The sequence below is a fragment of the Mercurialis annua genome, linkage group LG8 (assembly GCF_937616625.2).
Source record: "Mercurialis annua linkage group LG8, ddMerAnnu1.2, whole genome shotgun sequence".
Taxonomy (NCBI): domain Eukaryota; kingdom Viridiplantae; phylum Streptophyta; class Magnoliopsida; order Malpighiales; family Euphorbiaceae; genus Mercurialis; species Mercurialis annua.
In genome coordinates, this window is record NC_065577.1 from 34,306,299 (window position 1) to 34,327,896 (window position 21,598).

A 21,598-nucleotide genomic window follows, 5' to 3' on the forward strand; every position below is an offset into this window, starting at 1 on the left:
ACATTTTCATTTTATACAATATACTATTGTAGTAATTTTAGGTTTTTTTGTCAAAGGCTAAAACTTCCATTGATGAGAATAAAAATTACATAGATGAATTTTTTTTAACAAATTGAAAGAACTATTCTAAAATAATGACGAAAGTTGTAATTACAGTCATCGAATAGGACTTTTTCAACCATCAAAAGATTACGCAAATACATAAATGGTTTAAACTGAAACTACGATCTTGAAACCGTTTGATTATTGAAGTTGCAAACTTTTCAAGTCTTATCCTCAATATAGATCCATAAGTTATTTTTCAATTTTTAGATTTACAAGAACATGAATCTAAAGTTCGAACAGACACTAAATATTCCTGAGTGATCTAAAATATCAGATCAAAGAGGTGCGAAAAAACATTAATAATTAATTCAATCAAAATAAAATCCAAACAAACACCTTAAAAAAGACTTATTGAAGCAGAAAAAATAGATCTAGAATTAATAGTAATATGGGCAGAGAGAAAATGATTTTCCGGTTAACCGAAAAGTAACTAAGAGAAAGAATTTATTTTATAATTTTGGCAGCTATAAATTAATATAAACATTTATATTAATTTACACCTTGGTGCAAACAATTTTCAAAGAATTTTCACAACCTGACACAACCTTTATAGGTATTTGACATTATTTATTTTGCGTGCTCCTTGCTGTAGAAGATAACATGAGGACATTCTGAATACAACTCAATTTATTTTTCAAGGTTTGTTGTGACGACCCGAAATCTCGAGTCGAGACCGGCGCTAGGGAATGGGAGTGATTGCTCCGAAACCCGTAGCAAGCCTGAAAAACACTATAAATTTTTCGCTTTAAAAATAGAAATGTATGAAACATTTAGTAAATAAATGATGGGACAAAACATCAGAGTTTAAATGCGCTAACATTTGTATACAACAAGACTATACTAGTCTACTGCGGATAACTACTATTGTAGCGCTACTGAACAAAATACCACAATTCAAACAAGGAGACTTCGAGAAGCAAACAAAGTGAAGTCTCGTCCAAAAAGACAGGTAACGATCCTGAAAAATAATTCCACAACGTGGGTCAGATATACTGGTGAGTTCATGCCGTTACAAATAAATATTACATAAAGTTAAAAACCGTTTTATATTTAAAATAACTTTATGTATTTTCGAAATCCTTTGAAAACGTTTTAAAAACAGTTGAAGCTCGAACTCGTACATAACATATTTTGACAAGACATTCCATATCATTGGAAGTCAACCATACACGTTGACCTTTAAATTAAACCACATTTCTTAAATTCGTTCATCTACATTGATGGCGAAACTAATCAACATATCACACATGCATAATCTTATGGGACCGATAGCACAGCCAACCGATCAACCATATCCACAACAAACATAAATTATATGGGACCGATAGCACAGCCAACCGATCAACCATATTCACCTGACATCGAGAGCCAACCGATGTAACACACACACACAACCTGACATCGATAGCGAAGCCAACCGATGTAACACACATACAATCCTGACATCGATAGCGAAGCCAACCGATGTAACACACACACAATCCTGACATCGATAGCGAAGCCAACCGATGTAACACACACACAATCCTGACATCGATAGCGAAGCCAACCGATGTAACACACACACACACAATCCTGACATCGATAGCGAAGCCAACCGATGTAACACACACACACACAACCTGACATCGATAGCGAAGTCAACCGATGTAACGCACACACACAATTCTGACATCGATAGCGAAGCCAACCGATGTAACACACACACACAATCCTGACATCGATAGCGAAACCAACCGATGTAACACACACACACAATCCTGACATCGATAGCGAAGCCAACCGATGTAACACACATTCAAGCATAAGCAAATGCATAATCTATGTGTGTACCTTTGCATATCAAAATAATATATACATATAGTATATACATAAAACATACATCCATACAAGGCATGTAAACATATAACACCGCAACACATATATCACACAGTATATTAAAATAAGAGACTTTACGAATACCGAAATGTAAAAACATGTACTCACAGAAACCGTTTAACTACGCTATTACTCCGTCAATGTTCCGTTAAACTACTCCGTTAATTCCCTTGGTCCTCCGACTCGATAGCTCGACAACTTGTCGAATCTAGTTAGGATCAAAATATTAATTCTCTTAATTAATAAAATCCTACTATGGAATTAACTCTATACCATCTTAATTAGATTTAATTAATTAATTCTAGTCTTCAAATTATTTCTTATTTAATAAGTCCATATTTTTATTCATTTAAATAATTCACTTTTCATAAATATACTTTAATACATAAAATATATTTCTTCCATTAAGTAATACTTTCCACTTCAAAATTATTTATTTAAATATATTAAAACAGCCCCATATTAGCTTAAATTCCATTTTTGGTCAAAATACCAAAATACCCTTAAACTTTTCAAAATTTACCGTTTAGGTCCTTTCGTAAATAAATTAATTTCAAAATCGACAAAATCATTTTATCTCAGATAATTAACTTACATAATCTGAAAATTTTGGCTAACATACCATGTAATCCCTCAATTTTGGAAAAAGTACAATTTAACTCAAAAACTCTAGTTTTCGGCAAACATATCGAATTCTTTCAAAAATCATCAAAGTTCTTTAAAATTCTCAAAATCATTTCACATCAGATTATATACATCAATAATCTGGAAATATGGTTAAATTACAGGTTGGTCCTTTATTTTTACAAAAATTACATTTTAACCCCTAAACTTCAAATTTTGACAATCAAGTCCAAACCCAACCAAATTCAATAAATCATCAACTCTCAAACTCAGAATCCCATTTATGTTTTGATCACTCCGGTCACCAAATTCCGGTCGCCGGATTCTGGTCAAGCTCCGATGAGATTTAAAAACCGTTAAAACGTTCAAAAATCATTTTTACACAATTTTAATCACCCAAAAATCAACCAATACATATTTTTATTTAATATTTTAAAAACAGCAACCTCAAAATTAAAATAAATTATTTTTCATAATTTTAACAATTTAAAACCGTATAAAAAATTAATAATCAAAACCGATTATTAATCCGTCAAAACACCTCAACTAAATCAATTAAATTCCATAAATAATCAACATATATATTTCATACATTTTTCATGAATAATTTCTGTCCAGAAATTAAAATAACAAAAATACCCTTTTTAAACATTTTTTACCGATTAAACTATTATAAAAATTAAACCCGATTAACAAACCATTAAAAATTCACCATTAAACATTTATTCATCATCAACCCAACATTTAGATCAACCATGAACAAACTTATTTCCAGAAATTTAAAATCCATTTATTTATCCTTTTTAAGCGATTTTTAAGCCTTTAAAACTATTAAAAATCGAACTCCAAACCATTAAATTAATACCCGAAATGTTTAACATTTTTAATCCACAAAAATCACACTTTAAAGCATATTTAACCTCACTATTTAGATCAGCCCAGAAAATTAAAATAATTAATTTAATTTCACGGAAAAGTTATTTTAAAACCGAAACCCAACAAAACAACAACTAGAACATATTATTTAAACATCAAACCACAATTTTTAACAACCTAAGCATGTATTTAAAACTCAAACAACATCAGAAAATAAAAATAATTATTTGAGGTTGAAGGTATACCTTGATCCTACATGCATTGGTAGATTATTAATCTACGGAAAAATTGCAATGATTTTTGTTAAGGAAATTTGATGAAAAAATGAAAAGAAATGGAGGTTGTGTTTTAGTTGAGAGCTTGGCAATGGATATCTCAAATGGTGAATGAATATGTCTAGCAAAAATGAAGAAGAAGATTAAGAAACTTGGGCATCAAGTTTGTCTAGAGAAATATCTAGATATTAGTTTGATGTTTCATTTATTTACAAGTTTGCCATTATGGCATTCTTGTAAATAAATCGAACTCTAGGGGCAAAATAAACTCAAGTTTCTCAAATATTCAAAAACATTAAATCATAACATATGGGCTGAATTAAGATATTTTTGGGCCTTTAAAAATAATTAAAATAATTATTTTGACGATTTTTAGCGTAAAATCGCAAAATTCACATTTAACACATAAAATTGCCAAAAGTTAAACTTAAGGCAAAACACACTCCAAATCACATTTTCACACTTATAAATTCATCTCGTGAATTTAATAACTATTTTCGAGGTCATACTTAATAAAAATTGGACACGCGCGAAAATAAATACTATCAAATAATACGGGGTATTACATTTGTGGTGTTTAGGGATTTATGATTTAAGTGGGGATTTGAGGATTAGAGTTAGCTTAGTAAAAGATTACTCTTATAGAAGTCATGTCATTAGTTAATAGTTATGTCATTAATGTCAACAATAAAAAAAATAGTAATGTAGGATTGAAGGAATAAAGTCAGATAAAGTATCAAATTGAGGGGCCGACTTGTTCAAAATTTCAAATATAAGAGGCAAAATTGAATTTTTTTCGAACGTTAAGTGCTCATTTGATCCTAATCCCAAATCATAAGGGTAATGGATGATCCTTTTTATTTAAGGGAAATCTATGTCACTAATGGAAACAACAACAAAATAGCAACGTAGGGTCATAGACGGTTTCAATATGGAGAGCCTGTTTGTTCAAAATTTCAAACACTTGGAGCATAATTGAACCTTTTTTGAAATTGAGAGCTTATTTGATGACCCCAAATTATAGAAACATGGATGCCCCTTTTTTCTAGTGTAAATGAGCTTATAGCTATGGATATAATAAATTTTAAAGTTAAAATACAATATTCTTTGAATAGATATATAAAATTACTATTGTTTAAATAAAGATATTTTATTAGAGATTTAAAACTGTTACTCTAATGTTATTAAAAATATCAGTAAATAAAAAAAAAGGACGCTTTTATATAGAAATTAAATAAATTAGAATAGCATGAATAATTATACCAATGTAAAATTATAATATACAAATATAATAGCATTTTCTAAATAAAATATTGGGATCAAATTAATAATTTATTTATTTTAAAACAAATGATTAATTCACCCTCCCAACTTGGTACGAAATATCAAAAAAGGTGTAAATTCGTGAACTGGGATAAAAAAAACCCACAACTTGGTAAAATGGGTAAAAAAAAATAAAAATAGAGTGAAAAGACCCCTCTACCCCTAATTAAGCCTAATTTAATACTAAAACTAATTAAAACTAATTCAATATTAATTAAACCAAATTTAATACAAATTAATCTTAATTAACCCGTCACCGCATTACCCGCAAAAAACCGCCGCCATACACCCACCAAAAATCCGCCGCCGCCTCCGTATCCGCCGCCATCCGAGGAGGAGCGGTGCTCCTTCTCGCCAGAGAAGGCGCAGTGGCTCCTTCTCGGGCGAGGAGAAAAACCACTCCTCTTGCAGATACGGAAGTCGCGGTGGTTACTGGTGAGTGTGCATCAGTGGTTTCTCGTGGGTGTGAGGTGGAGGGGATGAAAAAAATACAATAAAATATTTTTTTTTATTTTTAAAATAGTATTTAATATATGAATTATTAAAATTGTACAAATTTTTTTGAAAATTTTCAAGTACTAGTTTATAAGATTAAAAAAATATTAAGGACTATTTTAAATTTTTTACTATTTTTGATGGGAAGTGCGTTTCAAACGCGGATGAGAGTAGACAAGTGTCACGACCCAAATTATTGAGCCGCGACTGGCGCTAGGGAATGGGAGTGGTAGCTCCGAAACCCGTAGCAAGCCTAAAATCGTTATTAATTTTTCGCAATTAAAAACATATTATTATATATAAAACGTTTTCAGAAAGCTCGTTTAAACATTTTATTAATAAATATCAAAATCTCATATTACTTTCTGAAAACCATTAAAACACGATTCGTCATAGCTAGGGTCTTATAGTGCGATATCCCATATCCAGCCCTGCCCTGCTTCTAGTCACAGTCACTACCAATCCCACATATGGTAATTGGTTGACGAAATAAAACGGTTAAACATTACTGTTACGCACAGCTTCTTATATCAGAATTCATATTTCAAATACCGTTTGAAAATAAACGTAAATCTCATATAGACACCTACGGACTACTGCAGCTCTAAAGGACAACGTGCTTTGTGCAAGTCAAACGACTTCCAACACAAAGGAGATGGTCTATCTGATCCGACTCCGATCACCTGAAAACAACAATGGTGAGGGGTCAGTATTTGGGGAAATACTGAGTGAGTCTGCATTTTACTAATGGTATTATCATAAGAATATAGCATCGCATCTCAAGAAAACAATAATATAAAACATATAAACATGTATTTGATCCGTACGAAACTAATATCCTAGCATGCGACACCTCTCTCGAATAATCATATATCATTCAACCCAATCGTAAATATCAATTGCGAGTCCAACTCGCTGGTGGCCCAGCCACTAGATACGGGGACTCCAGACTACACCGTAGCCGAGTGCTCACTCGTATCAAAATCATATACCCAATCGTAAATTTCATAATCATCATCAGCTCCCAGCTGTGTCACATCATTTCTCAAATGCAAACACACTAGACTGACTCAATACTGGTGATCACATAGCCTATTGACACCCAATAGGTAGCTAGTTTCTTCGGATCACATACTAGTCTTTCATATATAAACTTGATAAAACATATAACATCTCAATCAATCATATGTAATGCGATGCGTATAAACAATATACGTATATATATGAAAATAACTTTTATATTAATAATACGCGAAAGTAAATTTGCCACTCACTGTGACCGCTATCCCAAATTGCATTATCGTCCGATCATGTAGGTTCCATGCGTCATTCGATTACGTAGCTATTCCCGCTCGTCGGTCTAGTAGCTTGACGGTTCGTCAATCACCTATTCAAGTTACCGTACGTTTAATTCATAAACGTCATCTGAATACTAAAACCCTAATCGTAAGCGATGTGTTTGACGTCCAAAAATCACATTTTCGGAGTCCAAAAGTTATTATCGGGTTAGGGTACTTCATGTCGGGCCTCGGAATGGAATTTCCATGAAGAAACACGCTTGGCACATCGTGCCAAGCCTCCCTCACGTCGTGAGAATGGTTTCTCACGTCGCGAGGACCCTTCCTCACGTCGTGAGGATCATGCTTCACGTCGTGAGGCATCCCTCACGTCGTGAGGATCATTCCTCACGTCGTGAGAAACCCTAAACAGACCAATAGTCTGCCTCGAGGTGGTTCCAACCTCTTAAATACCCTTAAATCTATTCCTTCATACTCTCATATTACTTTAACACAAAACCCATATCGAAATCCATCAACAACGTCAAAACAATATGGTTACGTTTAGTTCGACACGTTCATGACATAACAGCCCTAAACTATTGATTTCCAGAGAATCAAACATCAAAATTACCTTGATTTTTAGGGCTGATAAGATAGATAATCCTTTCCTCTTTCCAACGCAACAAGAATCGATCAATTCCGAGTCCGAACGAAGAAGTTATGCCGATTGGAAGTTTGCTTGCTACGCGAGATCATGTCTCACGTCGTGAGACATTGTCTCACGTCGTGAGACACCCTTAAACAGTCCCAAAACTTTCCTCGACATGCTTCCGACACCCCTAACTCATTCCGACATGATTCTACATCAATAATACACAAATCTCAACTCAATAACCATCAAAAACGTCAAAAACGACGTGATAACGTTTGATACGAATCGAACGAAACATAACAGCCATGAATTCTTCAATTACAGCACCCAAAACAACAAAATTACCTTCATTTGAACCTTAGAAAAGATAGAGGATCGAATTCTTGATCCAACGGCGCGAGAATCGCTCGATTCGGTCGAGAAACGACGAAGCGGCGGCGGATCGACGATGATCGCCATTTTCCTTCATCTGCTCCCTTTCTTCTTCTCTCGATTCTTCTTTTCACTTCCTGATTCATATATATACTTTGGCCAAAAGATCATTTTGATCCCTCACTTCTTTAACTTAAACCATTTTTCTTTTAAACTTTCTAATTTAACCAAATGGTTAAATTATCCTTTTAACTCAATTACATACGTATTATTTATATCCATATAAATAATACTAACCCAAAATTATTATTTTCCATCAATAATCTTTTAATTACTATTCTAGAGATTTAGTTGGCTAATTTGCACTTTGGTCCTTGAACTTTTCAAAAGTTGCAATTTAGCCCAAAACGCATCCGCGTCCAAATTTTAAAAGGTCTCCGATTGACCTGAAACTTTTACCACTTATTCTATATAACATTTCGCGGACCTTGGCGAAATAATTTCCATTTTAAGTCGTAGTGGCTAAATTACCACTTTAGTCCATGTACCTTATTTCGAGCTTTTCTTGACATTTTTCCTTCTAATTCCAATTCTAACTTTAGAATTGAAATATAATATTAAGTTTCTCGAAAATTATTTCCAATATCACCACCCTGGCGAAACAGGACTGGGCACGTAGTCCAATTAAATGCTTAAATATTTTGGGGTATTACAACAAGGGTAGAGAAAGAGTATATTTGACCAATTTTTGCAATTATTGGGTTTTCTTTTTACTCCATTTCACGAATTTAGGCATTTTTGATATTTCTTGAGAGGGTAAATTGTACCCTTGTTCATTTATTTTATGCAAACTAAATAATTAAAAGAAGAAAATATAATGTGAGCAGAGTGGGGTTCAGTGTCGCTCGCCCAACTTTATGGCTGATTTCAAAGATGGAAAGATTTTGAAAAATGGAGTCGCCACCTAGCTAAGCTAGAAAATGCCTTTTATACCGACTGAGTAGATCTCTCATGCTTATGGGTGAGACCACCTTACATCGGACCAAAAGACTGGGTTCGATGGACATTACCGAAACTGTTATACTGGACTTATCGATTGTATTGTATTTACAAGACATATCCGGTTACCTCATCTTAATCATACATGCATGCAGTCCATAAGATAATGTGCTGGAAATGTAAATAAGTCTAGAAAGCGATAAAGCATGTGAGATGCGCATATGGCTCGATGCAGACTGGTATGTGGGGCATGTAGCAAATACTCTTAAACATACATCCGATCCTTGTGGTTTCTATCATATAGACAGAGGTGAGTCTTAGTCATTTTGCGTGCACAAAACCTAAACCGGATGTATATGTGAGATTGATTTTATTAAGTCATCTTGAACTCATTTTCATGGCAATCCTATGATTTTTAGGTGATTTGTTGAACTTGCTGGATTTAATGATACGTTAACGTGGTTAAGTTCACTAGTCTGTTCATATTGCGATCTGGACATTCTTTGAAAAGCATATAAACAATGCAAACATACAGAAGGGCAGTTGATATACATATAAGGCTAAATATTTTTTAACCTCGTAGAATGAAATGTCTAACACTTGTCTTTCTTCTGGCATTCTGTGTGATCAAAATCTAGAATCAGTCAGAAAATGGAGGTTCTTTGTCTCGTCGATTCGTATCCACTGTTTTGAAACTGGGGTCGATTCCGTGTTCAAACGAACCCAGAATGGCTTCTAGAAGTTTTTGGTCTCTAGCGGGCTTGGACTTCAAGGCCCGGTTGGCATGGCATATTATAAATTATTTGATGCCCGAAATACATTGGGTCTGGCCTATGACAACATATAATAAGATCATACAACTAACCACAAAGCTATGGGCCAAAAAGGGGTTCGATTCCGAGTTTAAACGAACTTGGAAACACAAAAACGTGATCTAGATCGAGTCTAGAGGATCTGGAGGCTCTGGAACTGAAAAAATGTGGCGCTATCTGGAGCGGCGATGACGCCATGGTATGGTGACGGCGCTGCCGTCGCGACTGGTTTGCGAAAGTCCGTCATTTTGGTTTGATTCATGCAAAAATAACACAATAACGAGCAGACAAAATGTAGGGTAAGGTCTGGTCATAAACATACTCGAAGCATATGCTTAAAAGCAGTAAATTAACATCTTAAGCATGTTTTTAGATTAATATCATGACAATCATGGCAATTTGAACCTTTATATGCGTTCTAAGCATCAGATTTGAACATATTTAATATATGAATATTACAACTGGGGGAAACATCCTATAAACATATTTTTAAATCGATTTCGTGGCAGTCATGGAAAATGACTAAGATCATAGCGATTATAGCAAAAACAGGAAAACAAAAAAACTAACATGCATCCTAGTTCACATGATTCAACATATATGACATATATGCAATAAACGTGACAAGAAATGATATTGGGTCCTTAGAAATACCGTTTTGAGTCCTTGGCTTGTTTTCTGGCAGTCCGGATGTAGAATCCATCTTAGGATCGATGTGCATCGCATGTGTTCTTAACTAATTGAAGCGTATTAGCTTATTTGAATAGTGAAAATTGACTTTCGGCCAACACTAAGGGAATCCTAGAGTTATGCGAGCTACCTCCGGTCAGGTGAGTTAAGGTGTCTATTTATAGAGGTTTGGTTGGACGTAGGGCTAGTTAGAGTCTACATCGTATTAGGAGTCTACAAGTGAATTATGAAACGTCGTGTAAAGGTCGTGATTTTGTTTTAGAATTAACCTTTAAATTTTAGCTAATTATCCGGTTTTTTAGAAAACATATCAAACCGTTTTTAATATATTCAATTCTAACTAAACCTTATTTTTTTTATTTTAAAAAAACTTATCAAAATTATAATCTAGTTAACGAGATGATTATAACTGAAACAAATTTAAAAGATTTGTTTTTTCAAAATAAATGAGTGATCGGCTAATATTGACATCATAAAAAGAAACTTGGTATGTTTAAGAGGTTTAACTCATCTTTAGGTCTCTATATTTTTCAATTTTTATTTAATTGATCCCTGATTTACTTTGTTTTTTAGTTAGTACTTTTATTTTTTATTTTTTGTTTATTTGGTCCTTCTATAATCAAACTTCACAATAATTTAGTCCGTAAAAGTATATTAAGTACGAAGTAAATAAAAAATAAAATTTTAAAAAAAATTAAATAAATAACAAATTTATAAAGAATTTAGACGAAAACAGAAGTGCATACACTAAATAAATAAAAAGTAAAAAGTATAGAGACTAACTAGAAAAAACAAAATAGACCATAAACCAAATCAATAAAAAGTAAAAATACAGGAATATAAAAATAGGTTATACCTATTTTAAGACATTAAACTTAGTTAAAATTATAAGTAAATAAAATTATAGTGGTGGTAAAAACATAATGATAAGCTTAAAAAACTAAAATTTGGTCAATGAAAAAAAGGCAAGGCGATGATGACAATGTTAGAGGGTTGGAAAAGTTAGGAAAATAAAGAAAAAGAAGCGCACGAGGGGGCAATCTAAAACGTATAGTCGTAAGGAAATGGGTGCGTACGATATCACGTTTTCCTATGGATTCTGCTTGTCGGTCTATACTAGCACTCTCCAGTTCCTGTTTTTCTACGATTTCACATTTGTTTTATCAAAATTAATATTTCAATTTCTCCATAAACAATGAAATTTATTTATTTTTAGAAACTTCTAAAAATATTATTTAATTTTCAAAATTAAAAATACTATTAAATTTTATACTAAATAAAGTGGTCACTCATGATAATTAAGAATAAAATAAAGTTGTTAAAGTTAATAAAAAGTAAATTTAATATATCAACTTGGCTATTCAATCAAAATTATAATTTTATTTATGTATTAAGACGTTTATGATAGTAAATTTGTCTATTTTTGTATGATTGGAATATTATAGAATCACATTGTATATGATTGCTCAAATGTAATGTAATGAGCGACTCTTTAATACTTTAATAGGATCTGACAGAAAAAATAACTGAAATATATTTATTGATATCAACTAAACTAGCTAAAACTAAGATTACTATGAAAGTTGAGGAACACAAATAAGATTACTATGAAAGAAACTCTTATTTTAAAATCAAATCGCTGATAGACTGGAAAACTGAAAAACATGTGATTGTATTTGTTTTTGATTAATCTAATGTGTATTGATGGATATCGATCCTATCATAACTACAGTGGAGCCGAGTCGCACGAGACAAACCCTTCAAGATAATATCAGTTCTCGCCTAAAGGGCGAGAACCAAATAATATCAGCAACTGAATCCATGAGATTCGTCTTGACCGAAGATCAAAGGAAGAATTATCCGAATCCCGAAGATGAGCCAAAATCCCCGAGGACTCGGACAAAACGCGTCGCCTGAGGGATTCGTCGAGAACCGGATCTATAAAATATCTTTCCTATTTGGACACAAACTCTAACTTAAAAAGGTAAGCTTATTCAGGAAGATTATCCCGAATAAGACTTCTTTACTTGAATAAAAGATCTCTTTCCTATTCAATATCAAACCATACTAAATAGGATCACTTTCCTATTCAGAATCTACTAGGTATTCACTCAACTACTAAATAAAGAGCTTGAGTTATTGCCTAAAAACATAATTACATTCATTTACTCAAAATGTGGCTCAAGCTTAAACTAACGTAAGCATCAGAGAGTTAATCGGATCACTAACGTCCGGTTAGCTTCTACCCTGTTTTAGAGGTTACCTACCGGATCAGAAGGCAAACTCTATCAATTGGCGCCGTCTGTGGGAAAAATCTCTAAACTTCGAATAAGAAGAAGCTTTTTCTGAACTCAAAAATAAATCTTCTATTGAAGGAATGACTTCTCATGGATCAAACCTAAAGTACAAGCAACCAATGAACCCAAAGAACCATCAATAAACGCTCGAGGTGATAAATATCACCGGGCACCATGGCTCGAGTATGGCTAAAGCATCTACTATCTCTGGGAACGACGGACATAATGCCACCGGCGGGAGCAACACTGGAGGAACCTTATTTTCCACTCCTCAGTGTCAAACAAATCATATCAGAGGAAGCAATCCCATCGCGTTCCTTTACCTTGGAGAAAACAAAGAGCAAACACCCAACATGGTAACTCCAGAAGTGTACCATAAAATCTTGAAAAAGATGCTGGAAGCTTTCCAAGCAAATTTAGACAGTATGGCCAACGAGGCCTGAAGATCAAACGAAAGCCATGACAAAACCATAAAGATATTGAGAGAACAGTTCACCGCACCCCCTGCTCAACGGAGGCAAAGAGCAGAAAACACGAGGAACCCAAACCACCAAGGACCCACCAGAGGAGAAGACAATGGGATAAATAATGATAAGCAGGACGCTCCAGAGAAGCGAGACCATAGAAATAAGGATTTGGGGGAAGAGAATCGAGGGAATGCTGCCGATAACGGAGAAAACCAAGACGATGTCCAAAGCGGACTCAACTCAAAAATAGAGGAGCGAAGAGAGAAAGTGAAGGAGGATGCCCCCGCAAAAAGCAGGAGGCAAGAAAAAGAAACCAGAAAGGCGCAATCCAAAAAGAAGAACCAAGAGGACAAAGGCGAATCATCTGAATCACCGCAGAAAAGCAAGACCACATACGTAGCAGATGAAGACTTAGAGGAAAAAATAGCTAAAGTCCTGAAGAAGCTGAAGGCTGAAGAGCTGGACATAGACGACCGGGTACTGAAAAGCTCATCTCTATTAGCCGAAATCATGGAGGAAACTATCCCCCACAACATGAAGCTGCCATTCTGCCAACATTTAACGGAAAAGGAGACCTAAGGGACCACACGTCCTGATTCACAGCAACAATGGGCCTACAAAGCGTCTCGGACGCAATCTTATGTCGGGTCTTTCCGACCGCCCTGACAGAAACCGCCCAAAGATGGTACAATAAGCTCAAACCAAGATCGATTAAGAGATTCACAGCTCTGTCAACCGAATTCCTCAATAGATACCTAACAACGACTAACAATTTTTTTTTAAAAAATTATATTCTAATGAGGTTCTATTTCTTATTTGGATTATTATTATCTCCTAGAAATTTCAATTAATAAATAAAATTAATAAAAATGCCTTTTGAAACTATAAGAACTAAATTAGTGTGTCTTAAATTGTTTTGGAGCAATGTAAACAATGCTCCAATAAATCTGATGTAAGAATATTGTATTTGTTCCCTTCAGCTTATCGTATCAACTCTTGCTCATAGTTGGGCTTCCTTTTGCTTCTTGTAGTACCACTTGGTGAAGGCATCATTTTCTTTTGGGTGATCGTTTATCGCTTGACTCATGAGCTTCCCTTCCTAAAAAGGCACAGTCATTTGGAACTTTATAAAAGAGAATAGTTTTTTTTAGGACCACTCTTTTTTCATCATAAAAATATCAGAAATTTCTTGCTCTTTCGAGTTTTTTTCTTGTATATCATCCATATATATGATTAGGCTTTCGACATATTTTTCATATTGGTTTCAACACTATTGTGATTACCTAGTACTAATTTTTTTATTTTGTAATAGAGTTATGGAAAATAATGACTAAGACATCGCTCAAAAAAGTCCGTAAAAGTTATCATGTGCATTCATTATGCACCATTGACAAGTGTACGACAAATTTTGTTCGCTAGATCTACTTGAACTGCAAGACTATTGGGAACCGAAGAGAGGATGTTGATATCGGTTAGATTGTTTTCCACGTCTTGGTGGTTGAGCTGTCCTTAATTGCTGATATTGTGAGCTTTTCCTCTATGGGATGAGCATTGGCGATGATTATTATTTTTGGAGTTTATTACAACATTTAAAATAGCTATTAAATTGTTTGGAGTGTTAATGCGTTGTAGGTAGGTGTCATGGTAAATCAGTAGATCGAAGCTCTTTAATTAAAAGAGCATTCTCCTATGTACAAGTAAGAGATGCAATTTTGCATAAGTAACACTAAGAGTGATATCATCAGCAAATAGTGGCAAATCTATCATAGCCAACTTGTTAGTCTTTGATTTCACAGATTTGAGACAAGCCGAGACTTAAAAAGAACCGAGAACCATGTTTGAGAGATTATTATTCAATTGCATGACTCTTGTACGAGAGCGATTTACAAACATTCTTGCCAGTTTGTTCCAAGCTTCAGTGGAGGTGGATGTAAAAGAAATAATTGTTGATGTGCATTAATTGGAATGGGAGACTCACTATTGAGTCTAACAAGAGCATGACTTGGATGTTGGATTGTTGGTGTTGTGTTTATGGGTATAGCATAAGTATCACCATAAGATGTCGTATCATTGAGAGGAAGATAAACAACTTAGAGATTTATATTTATCGGATACATAAACAACTTAGAGATTTATATTTATCGGATACTATAAGAGATGCACAAGGACTGTTCATCTATTGGTGAAAACCTGTAGTGGAAAACAAACTCTTAGTTCATCTTATTCTTATCCCACTATATTGTCACGACCGGCGCCAGAGAATAGGAATGGTAGTCCCGAGACCCATAACAAGCCTTAACTCTTTTCACTTTGAGTATCAAAGTAATCATTTATATGTTTTCTTACCGAACATAAAAGCCTTAACCATCCTTTTATTTCATTACTTAGCTCATACCATGTATTTATTTATTTCATTAAGCATTTCACGCCACACATTTTATAACAATAAGATATGAAACACATACAAGTATAAACACTCATAACGTTACAAAATCAAGGAAATAAGACTACTGCGGAATTTTAGAGTTTAAAATCTTGTTTACATACTTTTGATAAAATAATACTTCTGAGGAATTAAAAGAAAAAAGTTGTTGTGAGATTAGTCGCAGCGGAATAGCAGAAAATTAATTAGCAAATCAAGCTTATAAAAAAAATCGAACTAAAACAAACACAAGATTTACGTGGTTCGTCAAAGACTAATCCACAGGCAAAAGGCCGAGTTTATTCACTAATAGATGAAGATTACAATAGAAAGATAAAGATTTTTCTAATGCCCAAATCTAACAATAAATCCAAATAATTCTTTGGACGTAGTAATCTTCCTCACATTCTTAAATTCTACAAACCATGAAACTTGTCTATTTATAGAATTTAAAATAGGTCAAAGGAATAATGAATTCTAATCCTAATAGGATTATACTTCCTTTTCCTACACAAATACCAATAATGTGTAATTGATATCCAACACATATTAGGATAAATTAAAGTTGTAAACTAATTAGAATTCTAGAAATAATGCTAATAATCTCACCCTTAACTAGAATTTTCTTGCATCTTCAATAAATTATAACAATAACCAAAACTCCACCTTCTCTACTTCACTATAACTACAATTGATGAATTCCATACAAGTCTAAAAACTTATGAACTTGTCAATACAAAATGACACAAAGGATAAATCAATTAACTTATCAACCAATTGGCATGAAGCTGTGAATTTATTGACTTTGATCTTCGCAATGTTATTAGTAGAATCTGGCTAAACTTGTTGGCCTTGATCTTAACTGAACCAATGCCCAAAATTCTGCAAGTTCGACCGTGGCCCATAAATACAGCTCCACTATCAATTTTGTTGTAGTCGGAAAACCAATTAAAATTGGCACAAATGTGATATGACCAACCCGAATTTGCATAAAATTTTGACCTAACAGATTTCTGCTGCACTTTGTGACTAAGTCGGTTCTTTGAGTGAAACCAGTTGTAGAACTGGCTCCCCTTAAAACCTGAATCTCTATCCCAAACTGCTAGCATATCTTCATGGTCCTCATCTGATTAATCTTCAACAATATTGACTTGAACAATAGGCTTTTGATAACTTTTGCTTTTTGGATTTTTCAACGATCAATCTTTAGATTCCCATTCTTCATGTAATAGTTACAAGTAGAGTTTTTGTGTTTCAAACACTTATTATCGTAATCTGTCTTCAAGCCAATAGTGATTGTAAAGGTAGTATCAAACATTTGACCAGTATTTCTCATTAGCTCCTTTTCCATTAGCTTCTTTGAAAATATGGCACATTTAACTCCCTCAACAAAAAGCGTACCATGATTAAATATTGAAATTTTTACGAAATTGCTTATAATTAAAAGGTAATGAACAAAGCAACATAAAAGACAAATCTTTTTCATCATATTTAATATTCAGACTCTCTAAATCCATTATAATGGAACTGAATTCCCTAAGCTATGTTATTAAATGCATAATTCAGACTCTCCAAATCCATTATAATGGAACTGAATTCCCCAAGGTATGTTTTTAAATGCGTATATTCAGCCATGTGGAACATATGTAGACGGTTTTTGAAAACAAATTTACTTGTGAGATTTTTCTTCAAGAACTGTGTTTCAAGTTTCTTCGACAAATCCAAAGCATATTTTTCGCGTAGAACTTCACGCAAAATATCATGAGATAAACAAAATCAGATGGTAGATAGAGTTCTCTCATTCAAATCTTTAATCTCGTCATCAGTCATTTTCTCTAACAGCTTCTCCTTCTCCACTAACGCTTTTTGTAATCCATCTTGTGTTAAAGAGTCACACATTTTAATTTTCTATTAGAAAAAACTGTTGGTGTGATCAAATTTCTCAATTTCAAATTTCATAGCCATATCAGGATTTCCCAAATAAATCTCAAATTAGAGATGTCCCTCTGATACCACTTTGTTGTGATATTAGTAGCAGCGAAATAGCATAAAATTAATTAGGAAATAAAGCTTATGGAAAAATATAGAATCAAACTAATACAAACACAAGATTTACATTGTTCGTCAAATATTAATCCACGGGCGAAAGAACGAGTTTTATTCACCTAATAGACGAAGATTAGAAAAGAACGATAGATATTTTTTAAATGCCCAAACCCAACAATAAACTCAAATAATCTTAAATTCTACAAGTCATGAAACTTTTTTATTTATAGAGTTCAAAAAATGTCAAAGGAATAAGGAGTCCTAATCCTAATAGGATTAAACTTTCTTTTTCTACACAAAAACCAATAATAGGTATAATTAATATTCAACTCATACTAGAATAAATTAAAGTGTTAATCTAATTAGAATACTAAAAAAACCTTAAAAGAAGTCAACTTTAATCACAATTGCTTTCTTGAAAAATAGGAGGAAACAATAAGTTAGTGTAAAACTAATTGAGTTCGTATCATTTACTAATGAGAATTATTCAAAATCAAAATCACATGCTTATGCAAACCAAACAAAAAATCTAATGAAATTCTAGGTTTCTTACATCATTCGTAAGGATTTATATAATATTCGAGTATTGACAATTACTCATTATCACTTGTGAGCAGAATTGAAACAACAACATAGCAAAATATTATTTAGCTTGTATATCGTTTGACTTATAGCTCATTGTAAATCAATGAAGTAAGATAGTTATACTTTAATCACGCGAATATGAATAAATTAATTTGAAATGTGATTATATGTCAAAGTCATATATAGTACAAGGATAAACCTATAGCCAGCCATATCCTATCTCAAAAAACATTGAAAAGAAATGTAATTTTGGATTGTTGGACATCTTAAACATACAACCACACTTTGACATATATGGAACTTATAATGAACATTTAAGTTAATGAATATACTCTTTCATCAAAAACAAAAAAAATAAAAAAGCTAGTTTTTTTTATATATTTCTAATTTACATCTCTTATTTACGAACTTTCAAATCCATTAGTACATTAAAAAATTTATGACCCTCATTTATCAGTTGTATATGGTTGTATTTTTATATTTTTCAATATTTTTTTAATCGTCTCGTCCGTATCCCCACCACCATATCACCAACCATGTATTTAATTTCTCCACATCAAAAGTGGGTTTTCTTACTATATTCAAAGAAAACAAAAAGAGCAATCAATCAATTGTAAAAAAAAAACATACATTTCATAAATGTACATAGATCAAGTTAAACGTACCTCGTCAACATTAAAACTGTTTAAACATATTTATGTTCATACAAAGCTATACTTTTCTTCTCCTCCAACCAAAAACAATCCTATAGTAAATCTTCTAAAACTAACCTATAATAAGGTGCATTTTGGTAGATTTATAAACACAAAATGCATAGTTAAAATTTGATAATCAAAAAAGTGGTTAATTAGTAAAATGTGTAATGTTATATAATGTTCAAGTGTCAGCGTCAGCATAGTCATGCCAGCAAACAAGCATAACAATACATCTCCGGAGAATGTAGAATCTTGCTCTTTCTTCCTTCACTAACTTACTGCATCTCTTTCCGAACGATCGACACGGGTCTTTTACATGCCGATTACAAAAGCTACTTCTTCTGTTCATCTCTTCTTGCTTCATTTCGATATTCTTCGATTCTCGGTTCTCGATTCTTGGTTCGTGTTTCGTGTTTCTTAATTCTTAATTCTTGATTCTTGTTTCTTGGTTCTTGATTCTTGATTTTAGGTTTCTTGATTCTTGATTGCTGAATCTTTATTTGTAGATAAGAGAGATAGAGATAGAAATGGTAGGGAATAGGAGTTATATCTTCGTTTCTTGAGAAGCTAATGCAAATACAATTTTTAAGAGAGAATGGAGAGTGAGAGGGAGATTTACAATGGTTTTTTAATGGTGAATTGATGGGGGGGTTTTTAGCATTTATATACGTATGATTATTATGAAAAAGAGAATTAAAATAAGCCCCCGGTCTCACTTAACAATTTGGAGTAGAAATTATGTTTTAAGGACCCAAAAAGTAACTTTTTATAGAGTATTTCATTTAGAGATCAACCGAGATTGGAAGGGGTTAAGTGGCTAAAATATAGTAAAACATTAAAATAAAATTGTCCTGGAAGCTATTTTCAACACTTAACTACTGAACCAAACATATCTCTAGGGGATTTCAAATAAAAAAAACATATCTCTAGGGATGTTTTATATTTTAATATATTTATATAATTTAAATTTTTAATACAGCAAATTATATACATAGCTATAAAATTGTGTATAAATTGCATTGTATAGTGAGGTTAAAATATAGTTTAAATATCACATTCTTATTAATTAAGTCTAAAATATTAAGAATATGTGTCGATCATCTAATAAAAAATATATGTCTGTACTTTAATAATTAAAACGGTAATTAAATTGGTGTATCTATTTGTTCAACCGGTTCCAACAATTAACTTAACAATAAAATTATTTTTAAATAATACAAATGATTAATTTTTAAAATAAATTAATATATTTAAAATTTAAATACATATTAGAATTAGAATTAGAATTAGTAAATGGATTATAAATTATTAGACCCGCGAATAATATTTACATTTTATGTGTCTTAATTTTGATTTTTAAGATTTTTTACAAATGTATTAGAGGTGCAAACGTTGTACTACTTATAAAATAATTCGAAATCGACTAAATATCTAACATTAATTTAAAAATTCGAGTCAAGCTCGAGCTCAATCTACTAGAGTCTTACCTCAAACAGAACCAATTAAGTATCGATTAAAGAGATTTATGAGGTTTGCGAGACTAAAAGAGTTCGAACAAACTTTTACACATATAACCTAATAAATTATTTATTATTATATCGACTTTTTATATTCCGAATCGAGTTTGGTTCGAGCTCAAATCTACATTGTATAATACACTCCAACTAGAACGGTGGTCCGTGGCTATATATATCCGGTATGAATAACTTTTTTATAAAAAAAAAGTTTATGGCAAACACCCACTAACAAGGTATTTTCAAATGACAATTTTACCCATATGAGTTTTAATATTGCTTAAAAATTCAATGAGCATAAGGTAATTTAGTACTACATATAATGCCCTGGCATCAACTAAACAAGGGTCCAAATTAAAAGTTTCTTCATAGGGTTTATACCTTGTTTCCTTTATCAGATTTAGAGAATAACGAGGTTAACCCTAATTTCTAATTTTGTAACTATCTTATATTTTGTTGGTCACTTATTACTACAAATTTCAAGATTTTGCTAAGGTTTTCTCAACATTACTTTTCATTTTCTTTTTCTTTTTTGGTACCATATCTGTTGACAGGTGACCAGAAAAATGGGCCCTTAACCAATGAGATCGTGCATGTTCACGAGTGTGTACAATTTTCTAAATAAGATTCATTAAACTTTGAGGTACTTAATAAAATACTATAGCTTGTATTAATAAAAGGTTAACAACTTGATTCCAAGCAAAAAAACATCGAAAATAAATTATCAAATTTCAAACAAATGCAAAATATCAAGGAATACTTGCAGATTTAAGTATTGTTTTAAAAATATTGCCGTAGTTTTGCGTTTTTCAATTATTACAAGGAATTGTAGGATAAATTATTCAAAGGTTTTTATTTGATCCACATGTTTATTTTCTGTCTCTAATTGAGATTTAATTCGTAATTTTTTTTATATAAAAATATGATATATTTATATGATTTAATTATTAAATAGGAGACATTTTTCAATTATAACTATATTTTGATAGACATTTGAAATTAAATCTTGGTGGAAATTATAAGAGTTGGTTTCATATTATTTGCTGTTTTTATCATGTCTTTTAAAAGTTGTCATATAAAGCCACTACCTTTTAAAAAAATTCAAATCAATGACAATTTTAAATCAGACGGATTTCAAATACACAATTACCGGTGTTATTTGATGGCTCTGTTTGTATCGTTTTGAAGCTC

General features: G+C 32.4%; 1 protein-coding gene and 1 long non-coding RNA gene across 2 annotated transcripts; one reads left to right on the plus strand and one right to left on the minus strand.

Annotated features, from left to right (window-relative positions):
- Nucleotides 1–536: 536 nt before the first annotated feature.
- LOC126661254 (uncharacterized) lies at nucleotides 537–4,036 on the minus strand. Its single transcript, XR_007635588.2, has 2 exons — nucleotides 3,729–4,036; nucleotides 537–1,063 (listed from the first exon to the last, which is right to left on the minus strand). It is a non-coding gene; the product is annotated as an uncharacterized LOC126661254 (long non-coding RNA).
- An 8,827-nt stretch (nucleotides 4,037–12,863) lies between these two features.
- Nucleotides 12,864–13,724, plus strand: LOC126661962 (vicilin-like seed storage protein At2g18540). The gene is made up of 2 exons (XM_050355847.1): nucleotides 12,864–13,034; nucleotides 13,155–13,724. Exons 1-2 carry the CDS (start codon nucleotides 12,864–12,866, stop codon nucleotides 13,722–13,724), a joined length of 741 nt encoding a protein of 246 aa, XP_050211804.1.
- The last annotated feature ends 7,874 nt before the right edge of the window (nucleotides 13,725–21,598 follow it).

Coding starts and splice junctions, on each gene's coding strand:
- LOC126661962 (XM_050355847.1), top strand. CDS start 12,864: ATGGCTAAAGCATCTACTATCTCTGGGAACGACGGACATAATGCCACC. Junction 13,035..13,154: donor AAGAGCAAACACCCAACATG/GTAACTCCAGAA, acceptor AAAACCATAAAG/ATATTGAGAGAACAGTTCAC.